General features: G+C 43.4%; 1 protein-coding gene across 1 annotated transcript in view; it reads left to right on the forward strand.

Moving 5' to 3' along the window:
• LOC122557441 (tripeptidyl-peptidase 2-like) overlaps positions 1-19685 on the forward strand; it is a 132157-nt gene that overhangs the window by 86155 nt on the left and 26317 nt on the right. Inside the window, exons 18-21 of the mRNA XM_087991847.1 lie at positions 83-199; positions 4549-4649; positions 5510-5606; positions 13574-13711. Coding sequence (XP_087847973.1) covers positions 83-199; positions 4549-4649; positions 5510-5606; positions 13574-13711 — 453 coding nt within the window. The remainder of the gene's footprint in view (positions 1-82; positions 200-4548; positions 4650-5509; positions 5607-13573; positions 13712-19685) is intronic.

Below are 19685 nucleotides of genomic sequence, written 5' to 3' on the forward strand. Positions count from 1 at the left end.
TCTTGCATTTAATTGTTGAACAATCTACCATATGAAAGCTTTGTTACTCTGGTGTATTGTTGTAACCTTTTAATTCTTGTAGGAAGAGAAGACCGTTGAGATTTGTATTGCACGATGGTGGTCTAGCCTGAGACACACTACCATCGACTACGTCATTTCGTTCCACGGCCTGAGGTGTAACAGTGATACATTACACATTGTGAGTACTGTCCTTTTTGCACGGCTTATGTACATTTTTAGTAATTAGTATTGTGCTTGATTTGACTTCTTTAGATCAAAGTGGTGCTGGAAAAGCACAGCAGGTCAGGCTGCATCTGAGGAGCAGGAAAATCGACGTTTCGGGCAAAAGCCCTTCATCACTTTTGCCTAGTTGATTTGGATTGTGTTGAGTAACGGTTTGAGAGAGACACTGCTTAATGGAAATTCATGCAAAAGATGGCAAAATATTGACCTAGGCAGAGGAGAAAGTTCTATTGCTAACTTCAAAAACAGTGCGCCCTACAATTTGTTTACATCAATCTGGTTTAACATTCCTTCCTAAAGCTGGCACCTCTGACAGTGTAGCAGTCCCTCAGTAAAGCGCTGGAGTGTCAGCTCAGATTTTGGAGTGTGTTGAAGCTCCAGCCTTCATTGCAGTGACAATGCTTTCACTGAGCCATGACTAACAAGAAGAAACCAGTTAGTTTTAATCATAGCTGATCCTGGCATTCACCTGATAATAGCCTTCATGTGGAGAAATAAGCACTAAATGCCAGTGCATGTGAAAGTGACATTCATATGCATTGATTAGATCTTTTGGTTAAGTACAGACTTCAAGTTGAATGTCATGCTATGTTCCCTTGTTTAAGAAAGGGCGTCAGGACAACTCTGGGAATTATAGGCTGGTGAGCCTTACTTCGGTCGTGGGTAAGGTGTTGGAAAAGGTTATAAGAGATAGGATTTTAATCATCTAGAAAGGAATAATTTGATTAGGGATAGTCAACACGGTTTTGTGAAGAGTGGGTCATGCCACACTAACCTTATGAGTTTTTTGAGACGGTGACATTATAGGTGGATGAAAGTAAAGCAGTTGATGTAGTGTATATGGATTTCAGTAAGGCATTTGATAAGGTTCCACACTGTAGGCTATTGCACAGAATATGGAGTTTCAGGATTGAAGGTGATTTAGCAGTTTGGATCAGAATTTAGTGAACTGAAAGAATTCAGAGCATGGTGATTGTTGGGAAATGTTCATCCTGGTGCTCAGTTGCAAATGGTGTGCTGCAAGGATCTGTTTTGGGATCACTGCTGTTTGTCATTCTTATAAACGATCTGGATGTGGGTGTAGAAGGATGGGTTAGTAAATTTACGAGTGACACTAAAGTAGGCAGCGTTGTGGATGGTGCCGAAGGATGTTGTGGGTTACAGAGGGACATAGATAAGATGCAGAGCTGAGCTGAGAAGTAGCATTTGGAGTTTAAAGCAGAAATGTGTGAGGTAGTTCACTACGGAGGAAGTAACAGGAATGCAGAGTACTGGGCTAATGGTACAATTCTTGGCAGTGTAGATGGACAGAGAGATCTTGGTGTCCTGGTCCATAAATCCCTGAAAGTTGCCACCCAGGTTGATAGGGTTGTTAAGAAGGCATATGGTGTGTCAGCATTTATTGGTAGAGGGATTGAGTTTCAGAGCCACAGGGCCATGCTTCAGCTGTACAAGACACTGGTGCAGCCGCACCTGGAGTATTGCGTACAGTTCTGGTTACCGCATTATAGGAAGAATGTGGAAGCTTTGGAAAGGTTTCAGAGGAGATTTACTGGGATGTTGCCTCGTGTGGAAGGAAGGTCTTATGAGGAAAGGCTGAGGGAACTGAGACTGGTTTTGTTAGAGAAGAAGGATGAGAGGTGACTTAATCGAGACGTATAAGATGATCAAAGGGTTAGATCGGGTGGACAGGGAGAACCTTTTTTCTCGGATGGTGAAGGCTAACATGAGGGGCCATAGCTTTAAATTGAGGGGTGATAGATTTAGGACAGCTATCAGGTGTAGTTTCTTTCCTCAGAGAGTAGTAGGGACATGGAATGGCCTGCCTGCAACAGTAGGGGACTCACTGACATTAAGGGCATTTAAATGGGCATTGGACATACATATGGATAATAATGGAATGGTATAGGTTAGGTGAGCATCAGATTCATTTCACAGGTCAGCGCAACATCGAGGGCTGAAGGGCCTGTTCTGCGCTTTATCATTCTGTGTTCTATGAAAGTAACTGATGGCTGACAGCTATGGAAAGTAGCCTTAAGCTTGTAGGACACTTAGCTTTCAGTCTATGATGAACTGCAGGTTTGTTTATGATGTCAAGTGAACTTGAGTGTGCCTATTTAATAATCTATATGAGTATGTTGTGCTGTGAAATCAAAACTGTCAGCTTCATAAGGCAGTGAAAGATCGTTGCGCTGGTGGAGGTGAGAACATAGTGTTTCAGTTCATTTGTATCATTTCCCTCGGAGACACCATGGATGACCTCACTGGAACAATCTCCCTCTGGGTATGTTATGAAGAGTTGCAGAATTTTCAGGATGGATCACATTTCCAGGCTCAGTTACTGTTGATAAATGACTCAAACTCTGCTACCTGAACCACTCAATGTGTTTCCTTGTAGTGAGATTTGCCAAATCTGAAGAGATTCAGGTGTTGTCACCCAACCTTTTTCCTCCAAGCACCTTGTCCTGTCAAGCAGACATCTATTTTTATGACTAAATTATTGTTGACTACCCCATGATTTTTGTTTTTCCAGAAATCACTTGTCCAGGAGATTGACATTGCATTCCTGGAGACTTGGCAACCCTACTTGTAACAAATTCCAACCAAAACCACTCTGAAAAGCTGTGCAGTGTTCACTGGGTAGTACTGTCACCAGAGTTAAAAGGTTATTCATTCAATCTCTCACCACAGTCTTAAGCACAAAATCCAGGTTTAATGCTCCATTGCAGTCCAGATTGTTTTAAGAGTCTCGACCACTATCTGAGTACGGAAGGGAACTCTGCACAATCAAAGAGACGGTAATGAGAGTGCAGCATCATTGGAAGAGCAGCACTGAAGGAGTGCAGTTCCGTCGGAGTCTGCATGGTGAAGGTGCAGTACTGAGGGAGTGCTGTGTTGTCAGAGGGGAGTGTTCGCTAGAGTTAATACTGAAAGAACACTGCACTGTCAGAGAGGCAGCGCTGTTAGAGTCTGTACTGTTGGAGTGTGGGCAGTAATGAAAGAGTGCTGAGCTATCAGAAACTCAGTACTGAGAGAGTGCTGCACTGTGAGAAGGCATTACTGTTAGAGTCCTGCACTGTCAGCAAAACAATATTAACAAAGTAAAACAAAATTCTACAGATGTTGGAAATCTGAAACAAAAACAGAAATTGTTGGGGAATCTCAGCAGGTCTAGAAGCATCTATGGAGAGAATGCAGTGTTAATGTTTCAAATCTGGAGAATCCCTGTTCTGAAGAAGGATCATTGGATTTAAGAAGTTAACTGCTTTCTCTTCACAGACTTTACCAATATGAATGAACTACTATGCTGTTAAAGATGCTGTTTTTCTGAAATCATTAAACTCTATATTCAAATATGCATAAATATCCCACGGTAATTATTTCAGAGAAGTGATCCTTTGTAATCTGGTCAAAATTCAGCGCTCAGCCAACAACACTAAAACACAGAGATCAGAGTAAACGTTTCGGGTCCAATGACCCATCCTCAATCAGTTAAGTCTGATTTCTCTCCACAGGTGCTGTCAGAACTGTTGATCTTTTCAGCAATTTCTGTTTTTGTTTCTGATTTCCAGCATATGCAGTTCTTTCAGTTTTTACCATTAAAACAGATTTGCTGGTAAAAATACACTCGCTTTATGGTTTGGGAGCATATTGGGCATAATGTGGCTACCATATCTCCTACATTACACCATTGACCACGCTTCACAAGCTACTCCATTGGCACTAAAACTCTGACGTATCCTGACACCATGAAAGTCCACGGGGACAGTCTGAAGGTACCCTGCACAGAAGCTGTAGAAAGAGCCACTTTGTCCAAAATGTAAGTTCTCGCACATTGCCAAGACAACTAGGAATGATCAATAAATGCCACCCTTGCCCTTGATGTTGACATCCCGAGGCTAATGAATTTATTTTGTAAAAGAGTGAGCAAGGACCAGGTTTGTACTCTGAGGATTGAAGTTTAAAATAATTGGAAACTGTGGTGAGTAATGATTTCTATTCAGCAGGAAGCATAACGGTGTGATGTAATTAGGTTGAAAATGTGTTGCTGGAAAAGCGCAGCAGGTCAGGCAGCATCCAAGGAACAGGAGAATCGACGTTTCGGACATAAGCCCTTCTTCGGGCTTATGCCCGAAACGTCGATTCTCCTGTTCCTTGGATGCTGCCTGACTTGCTGCGCTTTTCCAGCAACACATTTTCAGCTCTGATCTCCAGCATCTGCAGTCCTCACTTTCTCCTGATGTAATTAGGTTGTAAAGTTAACAGGCAGAAGTGTTAACTACATTTATAATTATTTCCTTCTAGCATGCATCGGAAGGAATATCACGATTTGATATCACAGCTTCGCTGAATTATGAAGAGCTCTCACCTGTCATGACCCTAAAAAACTGGGTCCAGACTCTTCGGTAAACATTTTATTTGAAATAAGTAGCTGTGTGAAAATACCGGTTGGTGCCTTGACCTTTAACAGAATGTTAGTTTAATTAGTTGTTACAGAACATGTTGTATGGTGTAGAACAACCTGAAGGCTTTATCTCATGCAGATGTGTTTTTAGCCCTGTCTCAGTAGTAGCACGCTCATGTTTGAGTCAGAATGTTATCGATTCAAGTCCCACTAGAGACAGAAAAACACACAATCTCGGCTGACACTTCCATAGTACTAAGGAAGGGGTTGCACTGTCGCAAATGCTGCCTTTCAGATGAATGTTAAACTGAGATCTGTTTGCCCCTGCCAAGCACTAATGGCACTATTTAAAGAAGCAGGGGAATTACCTCCAGTATTTAGCACTCCATCCGAATCACTTGAGAGACAGTTTATCTGGTCATTATCTCATTGTTCTTTCTGGAAACTTGCAATCCCCAAATTGGCTGCAGGATTGCCTACATTTCAATTGTAACTGCATTTCAAAAGTGCTTCATCAGTTGTTAAAGCACTCTTGGGCATCATGAGGATGTGAAAAATGTTACAGAAATGCAAGTCTCTTCATCTCTGTAGTTCTGGCCATATAATTAATTTCCTCAGATACCCATACCGTACCTGGAATATGGTGCAACATTTATAATATCGGATTTAGTTTATTAGCTATGATAAATGATGCATTCTTTTTCTAAATCAGAACCCTGAGCTGTAGTTGATTTATGGCAGAGACAAACCTGTTGTGTTTTTTTTAGGATGCAGAAAGACAGAGGTCTTTATTTTAGTCCCAGGTCTGAATTTTGTTTTAAAATTGTAAGCCAATGATAAAAAGATTACATTTTTCAACAGGCCTGTGGATGCCAAAACAAGACCCTTAGGCTCTCGGGATGTGCTGCCCAACAACAGACAACTTTATGAGTTGGTTTTAACATACAATTTTAATCAGGTAACTGCTTACAGCATTCTTACTGAGAGGTAATTAATTTAATCAGTTACCATGTGTAATCTCCAATTGCATTGTGTTCTCCTGGATGGGAAATCTGCTATGTCAATGACTTGCATTACACCAATCTGCTTCCATGGAACCAATATCAAGCATGGTGAATTATTGTACTTGGCCTTTGCCTTTGAAAACAGGAAAGAAAAAGAAAGAGCAGAAAAGATTCATGAAAATAGCTTCAGGGATGAAGTGCTTTAGTTTTGAAAATAGATTGAGAAAGTTTTCTCCACATTTTTCATGGGGCAAAGAAGGCTAGGAGAAGCAATTTGAAAGAGGTATTCAAAAACGCAAGGGACTTACACTGTATAGGTCAGGTAAACGTTCCCACTTCTGAAGGAACAGAGGATAACAGGGCACAAGTTTAAAATAATTGGTAAAAAAATGTCTGATTTGTATATTTTTGAAGAATGTGGTTTTCAAACTAGTGACATACAGGTGTTGGTCTTTTGTGAAAGGATTTAATAATTAACTAGAACAATCTTACTTTACGATTTTAAAGCAGTATGTTTCAGAGAGCAGATGACTAAAGACCTGTTTGTTTGAGTATCTAAATGCCTCTTAAAGGTTGCTTTTGTATATGCATCTACAACCTCCCCTAGCAGTGCAATCCAGGTACCTACCACTGTCTTTGTAAAAAAAAACACTCACATCTTATAGAGCTGTACAGCACAGAAACCGACCCTTTGATCCAACTCGTCCATGCCAACCAGGTATCCTAAACTAATTTAGTCTTGTTTGCCAGCATTTGGCCTATATCCCTCTAAACCCTTCCTATTCGTATACCTATCCAGATACCTTTCAACTGTAATTATACTCACTTCCACCATCTCCTCCGGCAGCTTGTTCCATACACACCACCCTCGACATGAAAAATATTGCCCCTCTGATTCCTTTTAAATCTTGCCCCCTCACCTTAAACCTTTGCCCTCTAGTTTCAGTCTCTCCTACCCTGGGGAAAAGACCTTGTCTATTTACCCTATCCATGCCCCAAATGATTTTATAAACTTCTATAAGGTCACCCCTCAGCTTCTGCAATGCAGGGAAAATAACCCCAGCCTGTTCAGCATCTCCAAATAGCCTAAACCCTCCAACCCCGACAATATCCTCGTAAGTCTTAACCCTTTCAAGTTTCACAATATCCTTCCTGTAGTAGGGAGACCAGAATTGAACATGGTATACTAAAAGTGCCCTCACCAATGTCTTAAGCTTTCCCCCCTCACCTTAAACCAATGTTCCTAGTATTTGAAGTTTTGATCCTGGGAAAAGACTGACAATCCACCCTATCCCTGCCTCTCATCATTTTATATACTGCTTTCAGCTCACCTCAGCCTCTGCCACTCTAGAGAAACATTCAACGTTTGTCCAACCTGTCATTATACATTCTTGATGAAGAGCTTGTGCTTGAAACGTGGACTGAAAATGTGTTGCTGGAAAAGCGCAGCAGATCAGGCAGCATCCAAGGAGCAGGAGAATCGACGTTTCGGGCATGAGGAAAGTGTGTCCAGCAGGCTAAGATAAAAAGTAGGGAGGAGGGACTTGGGGGAGGGGTGTTGGAAATGCGATAGGTGGAAGGAGGTCAAGGTGAGGGTGATAGGCCGGAGTGGGAGTGGGGGTGGGAGTGGAGAGGTCAGGAAGAAGATTGCAGGTTAGGAAGGCGGTGCTGAGTTCGAGGGATTTGAGTGAGACAAGGTGGGGGGAGTCGCAGTCAAATCCCTCGAACTTAGCACCGCCTTCGTAACCTGCAATCTTCTTCCTGACCTCTCTGCCCCCACCCCCACTCCGGCCTATCACCCTCACCTTGACCTCCTTCCATCTATCGCATTTCCAACGCCCCTCCCCCAAGTCCCTCCTCCCTACCTTTTATCTTAGCCTGCTGGACACACTTTCCTCATTCCTGAAGAAGGGCTCATGCCCGAAACGTCGATTCTCCTGCTTCTTGGATGCTGCCTGATCTGCTGCGCTTTTCGAGCAACACATTTTCAGCTCTGACCTCCAGCATCTGCAGTCCTCACTTTCTCCTTGAAACATGGACTCTCCTGCTCCTTGGATGTTGCCTGACTGGCTGTGCTTTTCCAGTGCCACACACTTTGACTCTCATTATAGCTATGCATTCCAGTCTAGGCAGCAACATATTAAGCCTCTTTTGCGCTCTCTCCAGAGTGACTTGGATCCCATTTACCACCCCCTGAGAAAAGAACAGGAAATGACATCACCAACCCAAGGAAACCTAAACACACAAATAAAAAGTGGACTGTAACACCAGTGCTTCTCCGAAGGCTCACTGATGACATTACCTAGTGGGGTGATGAAACATCTGAAAACAAACCTGCCAGTTCAGTGAGCAAACTTAGATCCAGAGCTTCAACTGAGGCACAAATCTTCTCAAAACACACTAGTCTCTAATGCATCTGAGTCTACCACCACTGCCAGCTGTGCACGCGTACCCACCACTCTGTGTACAGAACCTATCTTTGGCATCTCCCCTAAACCTTCCTCCAATTACTTTTAAATTATGACCCCTCGTGATAGCCATTTCCACTGTGGGACTAGGTCTCTGGCTATCCACTCTATGTATGCCTCTCAATGTCTTGTACACTTCTATCAAGTCACCTCTCATCATCTTCACTCTCGTGAGAAAATCCATAGCTCCCTCAACCTTTCTTCGTAAGACATGCCCTCCAGTTCAGGCAACTTCCTGGTAAATCTCTTCTGCACTCTCTCTAAAGCTTCTGCATCTTTCCTATAATGAGGCGACCAGAACTGAACATAATATTTCAAGTGTGGTCTAACCAGGGCTCGATAGAATTACAACATAACCTTGCGGCTCTTTAACTCAATCCCCCTGATGAAAGTGAACACACCATATGTATTCCTAACACCCCTGTCAACCTGGGTGTCAACTTAGAGGGATCTATGGGCATGCTGCCAAGAATCCTGCCTTTAACCCTGTATTCTGCATTCAAATGCGACTTTCCAAAGTGAATCACCTCACAATTTTCCAGATTGAACTCCATCAGCCCAGCTCTGCATCCTGTCAATATCCCATTGCAACCTACAACAGCGCTCCACACTATCCACCACTCCACCAACCTTTGTGTCATCAGCAAACTTAATAACCCACCCTTCCACTTCCTGATCCAAGTCATTTATAAAAATCACAAAGAGCAGAGGTCCAAGAACCAATCTCTGCAGAACACGACTGGTCTCTGAGCTCCAGGCTGAATACTTTCCATCTACCACAACTCTCTGTCTTCTATGGGCCAGGCAATTCTGTATCCAGACAGACAGGTTTCCTTGTATTCCATGCCTCCTTTATTTCTGAATGAGCCTACCATAGGGATCCTTATCAAACGCCTTGCTGAAACCCATGTACACACGTCCACTGCTCTACCTTCATCAAAGTGTTTTGTCACCTCCTCAAAGAATTCAGTAAGGTTTGTGAGGTATGACCTTGCCCCACACAAAGCCATGCTGACTACCTTTAATCAAACTATGGTTTTCCAAGTAATCATCAATCCTGTCTGTCAGACTCCTTTCCAATAGTTTGTCTACCATTGACGTAAGACTTTCTGGTTTGTAATTCCCAGGGTAATCCCTATTGCCTTTCTTGAATAAGGGAATAACATTTGCAAACCTCCAATCATCTGGCACTACTCCAGGGGACAGTAAGGACACAAAGAACATCGCCAAAGGCACAGCAATCTCTTCCCTCACTTCCTGTATTAACCTAGGGTAGATCCCATCTGGCCAAGGGGGTTTATCTATCCTTAGGTTTTTCAAAATTTTCAGCACATCCTCCTTCGTAACATCAATCTGTTCCAGCGTATCAGTCTGTTTCATGCTATCCTCAGAAACATCAAGGACCCTCTCAGTAGTGAATACTAAAGCAAAGTATTCATTAAGAACCTCCCCTACTTCCTCCAATTCCAGACACAAGTTCCCTCCACTATCCCTGATCGGCCCTACTCTCACGCTGGCCATCCTCTTGTTCCTCACAGAGATGTAGAACGCCTTAAGGGTTTTCCTTAATCTGGCCTGCTACAGCTTTTTCATGCCCCATTCTTCAGTTCCTTCCTGGCTACCTTGTCACCCTCTAAATCCATGTCTGATCTTTGCCTACTCAACCTTAAGTAAGCTTCCTTCTTCCTCTTGACTAGATGTTTGACATCCCAAGGTGCTTTCACCCTACCATCCCTTCCTTGCCTCAGTGGGACAAACCTGTCCAGCATCATCAGCAGGTGCTTCCTAAACAACCTCCACATTTCATATTAGGGAAGTTAAAGGCATCCATGACAACAAACCTGTTACTTCTGCACATTTCCAAAATCTGCCTCCCAATCTGCTTCTCTGTGTCTCTGTTGCTATTTGGGGGTGGGGGGGGGGGGGGGGGAAGAGGGGAAGAAAACTCCCAATGAAGTGGGTGCTCTTTTCCTGTTTCTGACTTCCACCCGTAACTGCGTCTATAAATAAACCCGCGTCAATGATCTCCCTTTCTGTAGCTGTGACATTATCCCTGATTAGCAGTGCTGCTCCCCCACGTCCTTTTCCCCCTCCCCACTTCCATTACTTTTGAAACGTGTAAATCCTGGAACATCCAACAACCATTCCCACCTCTGTGATATCCAAGTCTCCATAATGACCACAACATCACATCATCAATTGTGAATTGTTCATTCAGAAAGATGATAGAAGCATGTTGGACTGAATGGCTGCCTCCTGCAGTGAATTGATTCCCCGATGCAAATACTGACCAGTGATGTGGAAGTACCAAGTGGCATAGGTGAAAGTCAATCCACAACGTTATTCAAGTTGCATTTCAATGGTAAGAGCAAGAGATATCTCTGAACTGATGAGGAGTAAGTTCAGGATTGATGCCAGGAATGGTTTCTTTGGGCATTTGGTATGGAGCAAAAGGTACCTGCATAGTGGAGTGACGTATAAAGCTCCAGAATGATCCCAGGGCTACAATCTTTAGTTGCCATGGTGAGCATGCTGGTTGAGATGCATCCGTACCTGTTACACTGCATTTGTATTCTCCTGGTGAACCTTACATTTTCCATCTTCCATGCACTTGTAATTATTCAGAACGGTTACCTGTATTTTAACTTCCATTGGTTTGACACTGCATCAATTTTTAACCCCTCTGTGATCTCACCATTCTCCTAACTCCAACTCATTTAGCCCTCTAACCCACCTGGGACCCTATGTTTCACCAAACTTGGCCACTTGGATAGCATTTGAAATGCTGTAAACTACTGAGTCACTGTTTGCAAGCTGGAGAGTGAGATTAAGTTGAGTGGCTACTTTTTGTCTGACAGACTAGATGAACTGAATAATCTGTGTTGCAAAGCTTTTGTGTTCCTCTCTACAGTTTTAATTACTTGGAACTGTGGCAGCAGTGTTTTCAACATCTAGGCTCTAAGCTCAGCAGCTCTCTGTAGTCCTCTCCAGATCTTTCTCTCGGTCTCTCTTCTTTAAGATCTTAAAGCATACCCCTTTGTTCACCTATCCTAATATTGCCTGATGTAATGGAATGCTGTATTTCATTTCATTATCTCTCATGGAACGTCTTAGGACGTTTTCCTACAGACACTATCACAAATGCGGCACGGTGGGCGGCACGGTGGCACAGTGGTTAGCACTGCTGCCTCGCAGCGCCAGAGACCCGGGTTCAATTCCCGCCTCAGGCGACTGACTGTGTGGAGTTTGCACATTCTCCCCGTGTCTGCGTGGGTTTCCTCCGGGTGCTCCGGTTTCCTCCCACAGTCCAAAGATGTGCAGGTCAGGTGAATTGGCCATGCTAAATTGCCCGTAGTGTTAGGTAAGGGGTAAATGTAGGGGTATGGGTGGGTTACGCTTCGGCGGGTCGGTGTGGACTAGTTGGGCCGAAGGGCCTGTTTCCACACTGTAAAGTAATCTAATCTAATCTAATCTAAAAAAAATGCAGGGTTGATGGATGTGAAGCTGGAAGAGTATAGCAGGTCAGACCGTGTCCAAGGGGCTGGAAAGGCAATGTTTCAGGATGAAACCCTTTGTTGGGACGGGGAAGGAGCACAGAAGTACACAGAGGGAAGGATGAGGCTGGGGAAGAGTAGGTCGGATAATGAAAAGTGGTTGAAGGTAGGGGGTTATTGTGATTGGTCAATGGGAGCAGATAGGTGAATAGGAAGATGGACAGGTTAGGTCAGGTCAGGGGGTGAGGAGGAGGGGTGGGGCTACACATGGGATAAGGCTGGGGCTGGAGGGATTTTGAAGCTGGTGAAGTCAATGTTGAGGCCATTGGGCTCTAAGTTTCCCAGACGAAATATAAGGTGGTGTTCCTCCAGTTTCTGTTTTGCCTCATTCTGACAGTTCCTGACCTGTTGTGCTTTTCCAGCTTTGCATCTATTAACTCTTGACTTCCAGCACCTGCAATCCTTACTAACAAATGCAGTTTGTATATGAGCAGATCATGACAGAGGTCAACATTTTCAGCACTGTTCAGCCCATTTTCATAGCAAATGCTAATATATGGATTTATGCATCTGCAGAAAACACTGCCTCTTTAAAAAAGAATGCTTGTGTATATTTAAATTCATGATTAAGAGATTTCTTAAAAAACCTAAGGGGCTATGGGAATTGTATGGGGGAAAAAAACATTGGTGTAAATGATGACTATTGATTGTATTGAATGGTGGAACAGGCTGATGGACTGAATGGCCTACTCCTATTCCTATAGTCCTGTATCAACATGATGCCTTGTCTCCTCTCTCAGAAACAGTGAAATGCATTCTGATGCAGAGTTGCTAATTTAAACAGAATGAGTACCCTCTAAACTGGAGCCACTACTCAGCACCATCTGAGGTTGCATTTCCTCATGCCCTAAAGACGTGGCAAATGAAACTCTAAATATTTTATATCTAGATTTGTGGCCAGTGTACAAACTACATAGGCCTCTAATGTGCAAATTCAAACCACTGTTTATTGCCAATAAACCTTCCACACCTCTTAATCTCACAATATCAACATATTCTCTACTCCTTTCTCCCTTAGGTGTTTATGTTGCTTCCCGTTAATGTCTTGTGGCTAATCACCTTAACCATTCCTTGTGGGAGTGAGTTACACTTTCTCTCCTCTCTCTGGACAGCGGCACAGCTGCTGAATTCCTGCTTGTCTTTGTTAATGACTCTATATTGATGCACTCTAGTTTTGGGCTTCAAAGTTGGAAAAGTTTTCTCTGCATTGACCCTATCCATCCCTTTATAATCTTTGGTCAAATCCTTTTTCTCTGATTGCTAGGGAAGAAAGAAATCCTGTCAGATTTTTCTTGTTAACAATAGGAGAGCAGAACTATGCACAGTGTTGCGAGTGAGGACTAACCAAGTTACTGTCCAGATTTTAAAAATCTTCCCTATTTTTAAATTTTGTCTTTACATAAGTGAACCTTAGTGCTTAGTTTGGTTTTTTTATCTTTAAGACTTGCAACATAATCTCAGCCTGGTTTGAATCATTCTCACTGCTTTGCAGGTTTTCTTGGAGTTGAAAAGTGTGGCACTGGAAAAGTTATGTGATTCAGGAATGTGATGAAAGGCATATGCCAGAAATGTCGAGGCTCCTCCTCGGATGCTGCCTGACCTGTTGTGCTTTTCCAGCACCACCCTTTCCAACTCTACTCTCCAGCATTTGCAGTCATCACTTTCTTCTGGGTTATCTTGGAGGTGATGTTCCCAATGGTAGAGGTCACAGCGGAGGAAGTTTCAGGAATGTCTTGCTGAGTAGATGTTCTGCTTCCTGCACATTACTCTGATGTGGCTTCAGTGTGCTGAGGATAAAAAGGACATGGATTGAGTCCAGTTGAACAGGCTTTCTTTACAATGTTTTGCTGTTTACTATACAGTGTTAATTGTGTTTTTTTGTAAAATGTGCTACTACAGGCAAAGTCTGGAGAAGTGACTCCAAGCTGTCCCTTATTATCTGACTTGCTGTATGAATCAGAGTATGACAGTCAACTTTGGATGCTGTTTGATCAAAACAAGAAGCTGGTGGGATCAGGCGATGCATATCCTGACAGGGTAAGAATGTTGGTTAAGGATGGGGAAATGTAATCTATGCACTGAACTGATTGAACCAATCTAACTACAAAACTGTGAAATTGACCATCTCTGTAGATGATGATGTTAATGAATGTACTATTTATAGCTGACGCAAGTGATTCTGATTTCAGAATGGTGATCACTTCACTGCAGGGCCAGAGAAGATATCAGCTTTACCATTAGTCTGTGATTCAAACATTTGAAGTAAAGTACCTTCTGCTATCATGGGAGGAAGTTTCAAGGGGAAATGTGTTTAAAATTGGAGGTTGTTTCTACAACTATGCAAGGCACTGGTCAGACCGTACTTACAATACTGTGAACAGTTTTGGTTTCCTTATCCAAGAAAAGATATACCGGCATTGGTGAATGTTGACTAGGTCAGTTCCAGAGGATGGAAGAATTTCCTGACCAGGGTAGTTTGGCTTGTACTCAATGGAGTTTAGAAGATTAAGAGGACAGCTTATTGAACCATTGGAGATTCTTCTGTTGTTTGATAGAGTAGATGTGGAGAAGTTATTTCCACTTGTGGGAGAGTCTTGGACCAGAGGGTACAATTTCAGGGTAAAGAACAAAGAAAACTTACAGCTCAGAAACAGGCCCTTCGGCCCTCCAAGCCTGAGCCCATCCAAATCCACTGTCTAAACCTGTCGCCCAATTCCTAAACATCTGTATCCCTCTGCTCCCCACCTACTCATGCATCTGTCCAGACAGATCTTAAATGAATCTACCGTGCCTGCCTCTACTACCTTTGCTGGCAACGCATTCCAGGCACCAAGTTTAAGGGAGATACACGCGGCAAATACTGTGTAAAGTATTTGCCGCGTGTATCTCCCTTAAACTTTCAAGTTCTCACCTTGGTCGCGTGACCTCTGGTTATCGAATCCTTCACCCTGGGAAAAAGCTTGTCTCTATCCACCCTGTCCATACCCTTCATGATTTTGTAAACCTCAATCAGGTCCCCCCTCAATGTCCTTTTTCCTAATGTAAACAATCCTAACCCACTCAATCTCTCTTCATAGCTAGCACCTTCCATACCAGGCAACGTCTTCGTAAACCTTCTCTGCACCCCCTCCAAATCACCCACATCCATTTGGTAATGTGGTGTCCAGAACTGTACACAGTATTCTAAATGCAGCCAAACCAAAGTCTTGTAAAATTTTAACCTGACCTGCCAGCTCTTATATTCAGTACTCTGTCCGATGAAGGCAAGCATACTATATGCCTTCTTGACCACTCCATCCACCTGTACAGCAACCTTCAGGATACAATGGACCTGCACTCCCAGATCTCTCTGCTCATCAACTTTTCCCAAGGCTCTTCTTTTTACTGTATAATTTGCTCTAGAATTAGACTTCCCAAAATGCATCACCTCACATTTGCCTGGATTGAAATCCATCTGCCACTTCTCCAGCCAACTCTCCAGTCTATCTATATTCTCCTGTATTCTTTGACAGTCCCCTATGCTTTCTGCTACTCCACCAATCTTCATGTCATCTGCAAACTTGCTGATCATACCAACAGTACCCTCTTCCAGATCATTTATGCATTTCACAAGCAACAGTGGCCCCAGCACTGATCCCTGTGGAACACCACTGATCACCTTTCTCCATTTCGAGAAACTCCCTTCAACTACTACTCTCTGTCTCCTGTTGCTCAAGCAGTTCTTTATCCACCTTGCTAGAACACCCTGCACACCATGTGACTTCACTTCCTCAATTAGTTTACCATGGGGAATCTTATCAAATGCCTTTATAAAGTCCATGTATATGACATCAACAACCCTTCCTTCATCTATCAACTTGGTCACTTCCTCAAAGAACACTATTAAGTTGGTAAGGCACGATCTACCTCGCACAAAACCATATTGCCTATCACTGGTAAGCCCATTCTTTTCTAAACATAAATAGATTTTATCCCTTAGTACCTTCTCCAGCAACTTCCCCACCACTGACATCAGGCTCACTGGTCTGTAGTTACCCGGAATATCCCGACTACCCTCCTTGTACAGGAGGACAACATGAGCAACCCTCCAGTCCTCCGGCACTTCACCTTTATTTAAGGATGCTACAAAGATATCTGTCAGGATCCCAGCTATTTCCTCTCTCGCCTCCCTCAGCAACCTGGGATAGATCCCATCCGGTCCTGGGGATTTGTCCACCTTAATAACCTCTAGCATACCAACACATTTTCCCTACTTGATCCAGAGTAATCAAACTTCTATCTCTCATCTCAACAATCATGTCCCTCTCCTCAGTGTACACTGATGCAAAGTAATCATTCAAAATCTCACTCATTTTCTCAGGTTCGACATACAGCCTTCCTTCCTTATCCTTTAGTGGACCAATACTTTCTCTAGTTACTTACTTGCTTCTTATATAAGAATAAAAGGCTTTGGGATTCTCCAGGACATGCCTGTCCTGCATTGTCTTTAGCCTATCTTTGAAAGCCTCCCATATATCAAATGTGGACTTCCCTTCAAATAGCTGTGTCCAATCCACATTTCCCAGCTCCTGCCTAATTTTGATATAATTGGCCTTGGCCCAGTTTAGTACTTTTCCCTTAAGACCACTCTCATCTTTGTCTACGAGTATTCTAAAACTTACAGAATTGTGGACACTGTTCTCAAAGAAATCCTCCACCTGGCCAGGCTCATTCCCCAACACCAGGTCCAATATGGCCCCTTCCCTTGTCAGACTATTGACATACTACTCTAGAAAATTCTCCTGGGCACTTCTTACAAATTTCGCCCCATCCAGACCTCTGACACTAACTGTATCCCAATCCATGTTGGGAAAATTAAAACCTCCCATCACCACCACCCTGTTGCCTCTACATCTTTCCATAATCTGTTTACCTATTTGTTCTTCTACCTTACACTCACTGTTGGGAGGCCTGTAATACAGCCCCAACGATGTAACTGCACCCTTCCTATTTCTCATCTCCACCCATAATGACTCACTGCTCAAGCCCTCCATAGTGTCCTCGTTTAGCTCGCCTGTGATATCATCCCTGACTAGCAATGCAACTCCTTCCCCCCATTTTACTTCCCTCCCTGTCCCACTGAAGCATGTATATCCTGGAACATTTAGTTGCCAATCATCAGGCCCTTCCTTCAAGCAAGTTTCTGTGATTGTAATAACGCCATTCTCCCAGGCACCAATCCAAAACCTTAATTCATCTGCCTTACCCACTGTACTCCTTGCATTCAAGTATGTGCGCTTCAGGCCACCAGTTCATTTGTTTTCGTCTGCTCTCTGCCTACTCTTCCCCTTATTAATGCTAACTTCATGATCCTTGCAGTCTCTAGTTTCCACCTGGCTGCCTACTTGTCTTCTCTTCTGTTTCCCAGCCCCTGCCACATCAGTTTAAAACCTCCCCATCAGCAGTAGCAAAAACTCCCCCAAGGACATTAGTTTCAGTCTGGTTCAAGTGTAGACTGTCCAATAGGTAATAGTCCCACCTTCCCCAGAACCGGTCCCAATGTCCAACAAATCTGAACCCCTCCCTCCTACACCACCCCTCAAGCCACGTGTTCATCCTGCCTATTTTTTCATTTCTACACTGGCCAGCACATGACACTGGTAATGATCCAGAGATAACTACCTTTTAGGTCCTCCTTTTTAACTTCTCTCCTAGCTCCCTGTATTCTGCTTTCAGGACCTCATCTCATTTTTTACTTGTATCGTTGGTCCATTGCAGGTTTAGGAGTCACAAGTTGATCAGCCGCTCCCACTGGGGATCACAACCCTTGGTTTGGGAAGCTTTCTTCTGTGTATTTAATCCAGTGTGGTGAGACTTTTTGTGACAAATTAAGAAACAGAGTTGTTGAGGGCTGGGTGAAGTCAACAGCTCTTGAAACCATTACGTTGTAAACGTGCTGTTGATTGCTTTGTGATGCTCTGTGTTCATGCACTGAACACAGAGGGAGAGGTAATGGCATCTGTACTTGGGGAGAGGATCCTAGTGCTGATCCAGAGCAAGTGAGTTGCCACTCAACGATTTGGCCTATTTATTTTTCTTGCCTCGCTGTGCCTGATTGCTGCTCTCTGACAAGTTGTGAAAGCATGCATACAGAATATCATCCAAAACCATGCGAGGCTACAGGACTCATGAGAATATGACCTTACTCCATTGACCTATCTGACCTTTGTATAAGCTATGAAGAGAAATTGCACAGACTGGATTATATTTTCTTGAATGGTTTGAATGAAAAGTTTGAGTTGTAAGGTCAGAGCAGAAAAAGTTTCCTCTGGTGCTGTCCAAAACAAGAGGTTTTGAGCCTTCGGAGTAGTGTCAGGATGCATTTCTTCAAACACAAAAGTAGAAATTTGGAACTCTCTCTCAAAAAGCTGCTGAGTTTTGGGGTCGCTTGGAAATGTCAAAGTTAACATAAATTGTTGATTAGTAATGGTGTTAAGGGTGAAGGCGTTAAGCCGGATGGATTGAGTTAACAGATTAGTTGTGTTCTAATTGAGTACTGAGAAAGGTTTTCTGGGTAGAAATATTTCCTCCTCTTCCTGTGTGCCAGTTAGTGGGCAGCACGGTGGCACAGTGGTTAGCACTGCTGCCTCACAGCGCCAGAGACCCGGGTTCAATTCCCGCCTCAGGCGACTGACTGTGTGGAGTTTGCACATCCTCCCCGTGTCTGCGTGGATTTCCTCCGGGTGCTCCGGTTTCCTCCCACAATCCAAATATGTGCAGGTCAGGTGAATTGGCCATGATAAATTGCCCGTGGTGTTAGATGAGGGGTAAATGTATGGGTATGGGTGGGTTAGGCTTCGACGGGTCGGTGTGGACTTGATGGGCCGAAGGGCCTATTTCCACACTGTAAGTAATCTAATCTATATGCACCAAGACAACTGGCTGTTCACCTTCCCCTTTTAGAATGCTCTGCAGGGTGACACCCCTGACCGGAGCACCTGGGAGTCAACATATCATCCGGAGTCCAGTTTTCAGCCACAGAACCGCCTATCTACTCCCATTACAATAGAATCCCCTATGACTATTGCCCTACAAGTCTTTTTCCCGCCCTTCTGAGCAGTAGTGCCTGCCACGGTGCCATGATCTTGGCAACTGCTGTTCTCCTTTGGTGAGCCATCTCCACTATTTAAATAAATCTGTGAAATTCTATACCATGGGACACTTGAGCTGGATCGTTAAGGATATTCAAGGCTGAGAGAGACAAGATTTTTGTTTAATTAGTGCGGAAATCAAGGCTTGTGGAGGTACTGTGGGGAATAAGTCAGGAACAGGGAGTTGAGGGTTATCAGATAAGCGACGATCTCATTGAATGGCCTGCTTCTGCACCTACATCTTACAATGTGTTTGGGGATGGAAAAGAAACGAGTAGGGAGAACATAAGAAAAAAAGAGAAACATTTCTGGAGAGGTGCAATCTTTCCCACCCTGTCAAACTGAATTACAGGAAAGCCAAGGCTCAATTGAAGCCCCATCCTCTAAAAAAGGTGTACAATTTATTTTTCATTTCATGTGAATGAAATTCTTAATGTGCTTAATTTATCAGTACCACGATGGGGTTTCAAACCATTTTTTCTTTAAGCTATTGAACCAGTAGTACTGGCGCTGTTAGAGAACAACAGTACTTTAGCTCTGTTCCAACTGCACTTGGGAAAATAAGGAACTCAGTTAAATTGTCACTCACACTAGTCTAAATGTGTCCGACCAAGATTCCAGATGAGAGTCAACTTATAGGGTGATGTTCCACCACAAATCTTCAATGTACTGTTCTGTCTAGCATTCTTGCCTGTATCTCAGACGTTATGGTCTCCTCTTGGAGTTGAGTGTGCCACTCACTCGAGCCCAGCCATTCAGTGTACTATTGAGCAAGTTCTACACAATCAGAAGCATCAGTTTGATTTGAAACATTAAACCAAGAACAGTAAAAGATATTGTGGCAGTACTTTATAGAAGAGCAGATGAGGTCTTCCTCAGCT

Source organism: Chiloscyllium plagiosum, unplaced genomic scaffold, assembly GCF_037043375.1.
Source record: "Chiloscyllium plagiosum isolate Xiang-an unplaced genomic scaffold, Cpla_swu_hap1 HiC_scaffold_11, whole genome shotgun sequence".
In the NCBI taxonomy this organism is placed as follows: domain Eukaryota; kingdom Metazoa; phylum Chordata; class Chondrichthyes; order Orectolobiformes; family Hemiscylliidae; genus Chiloscyllium; species Chiloscyllium plagiosum.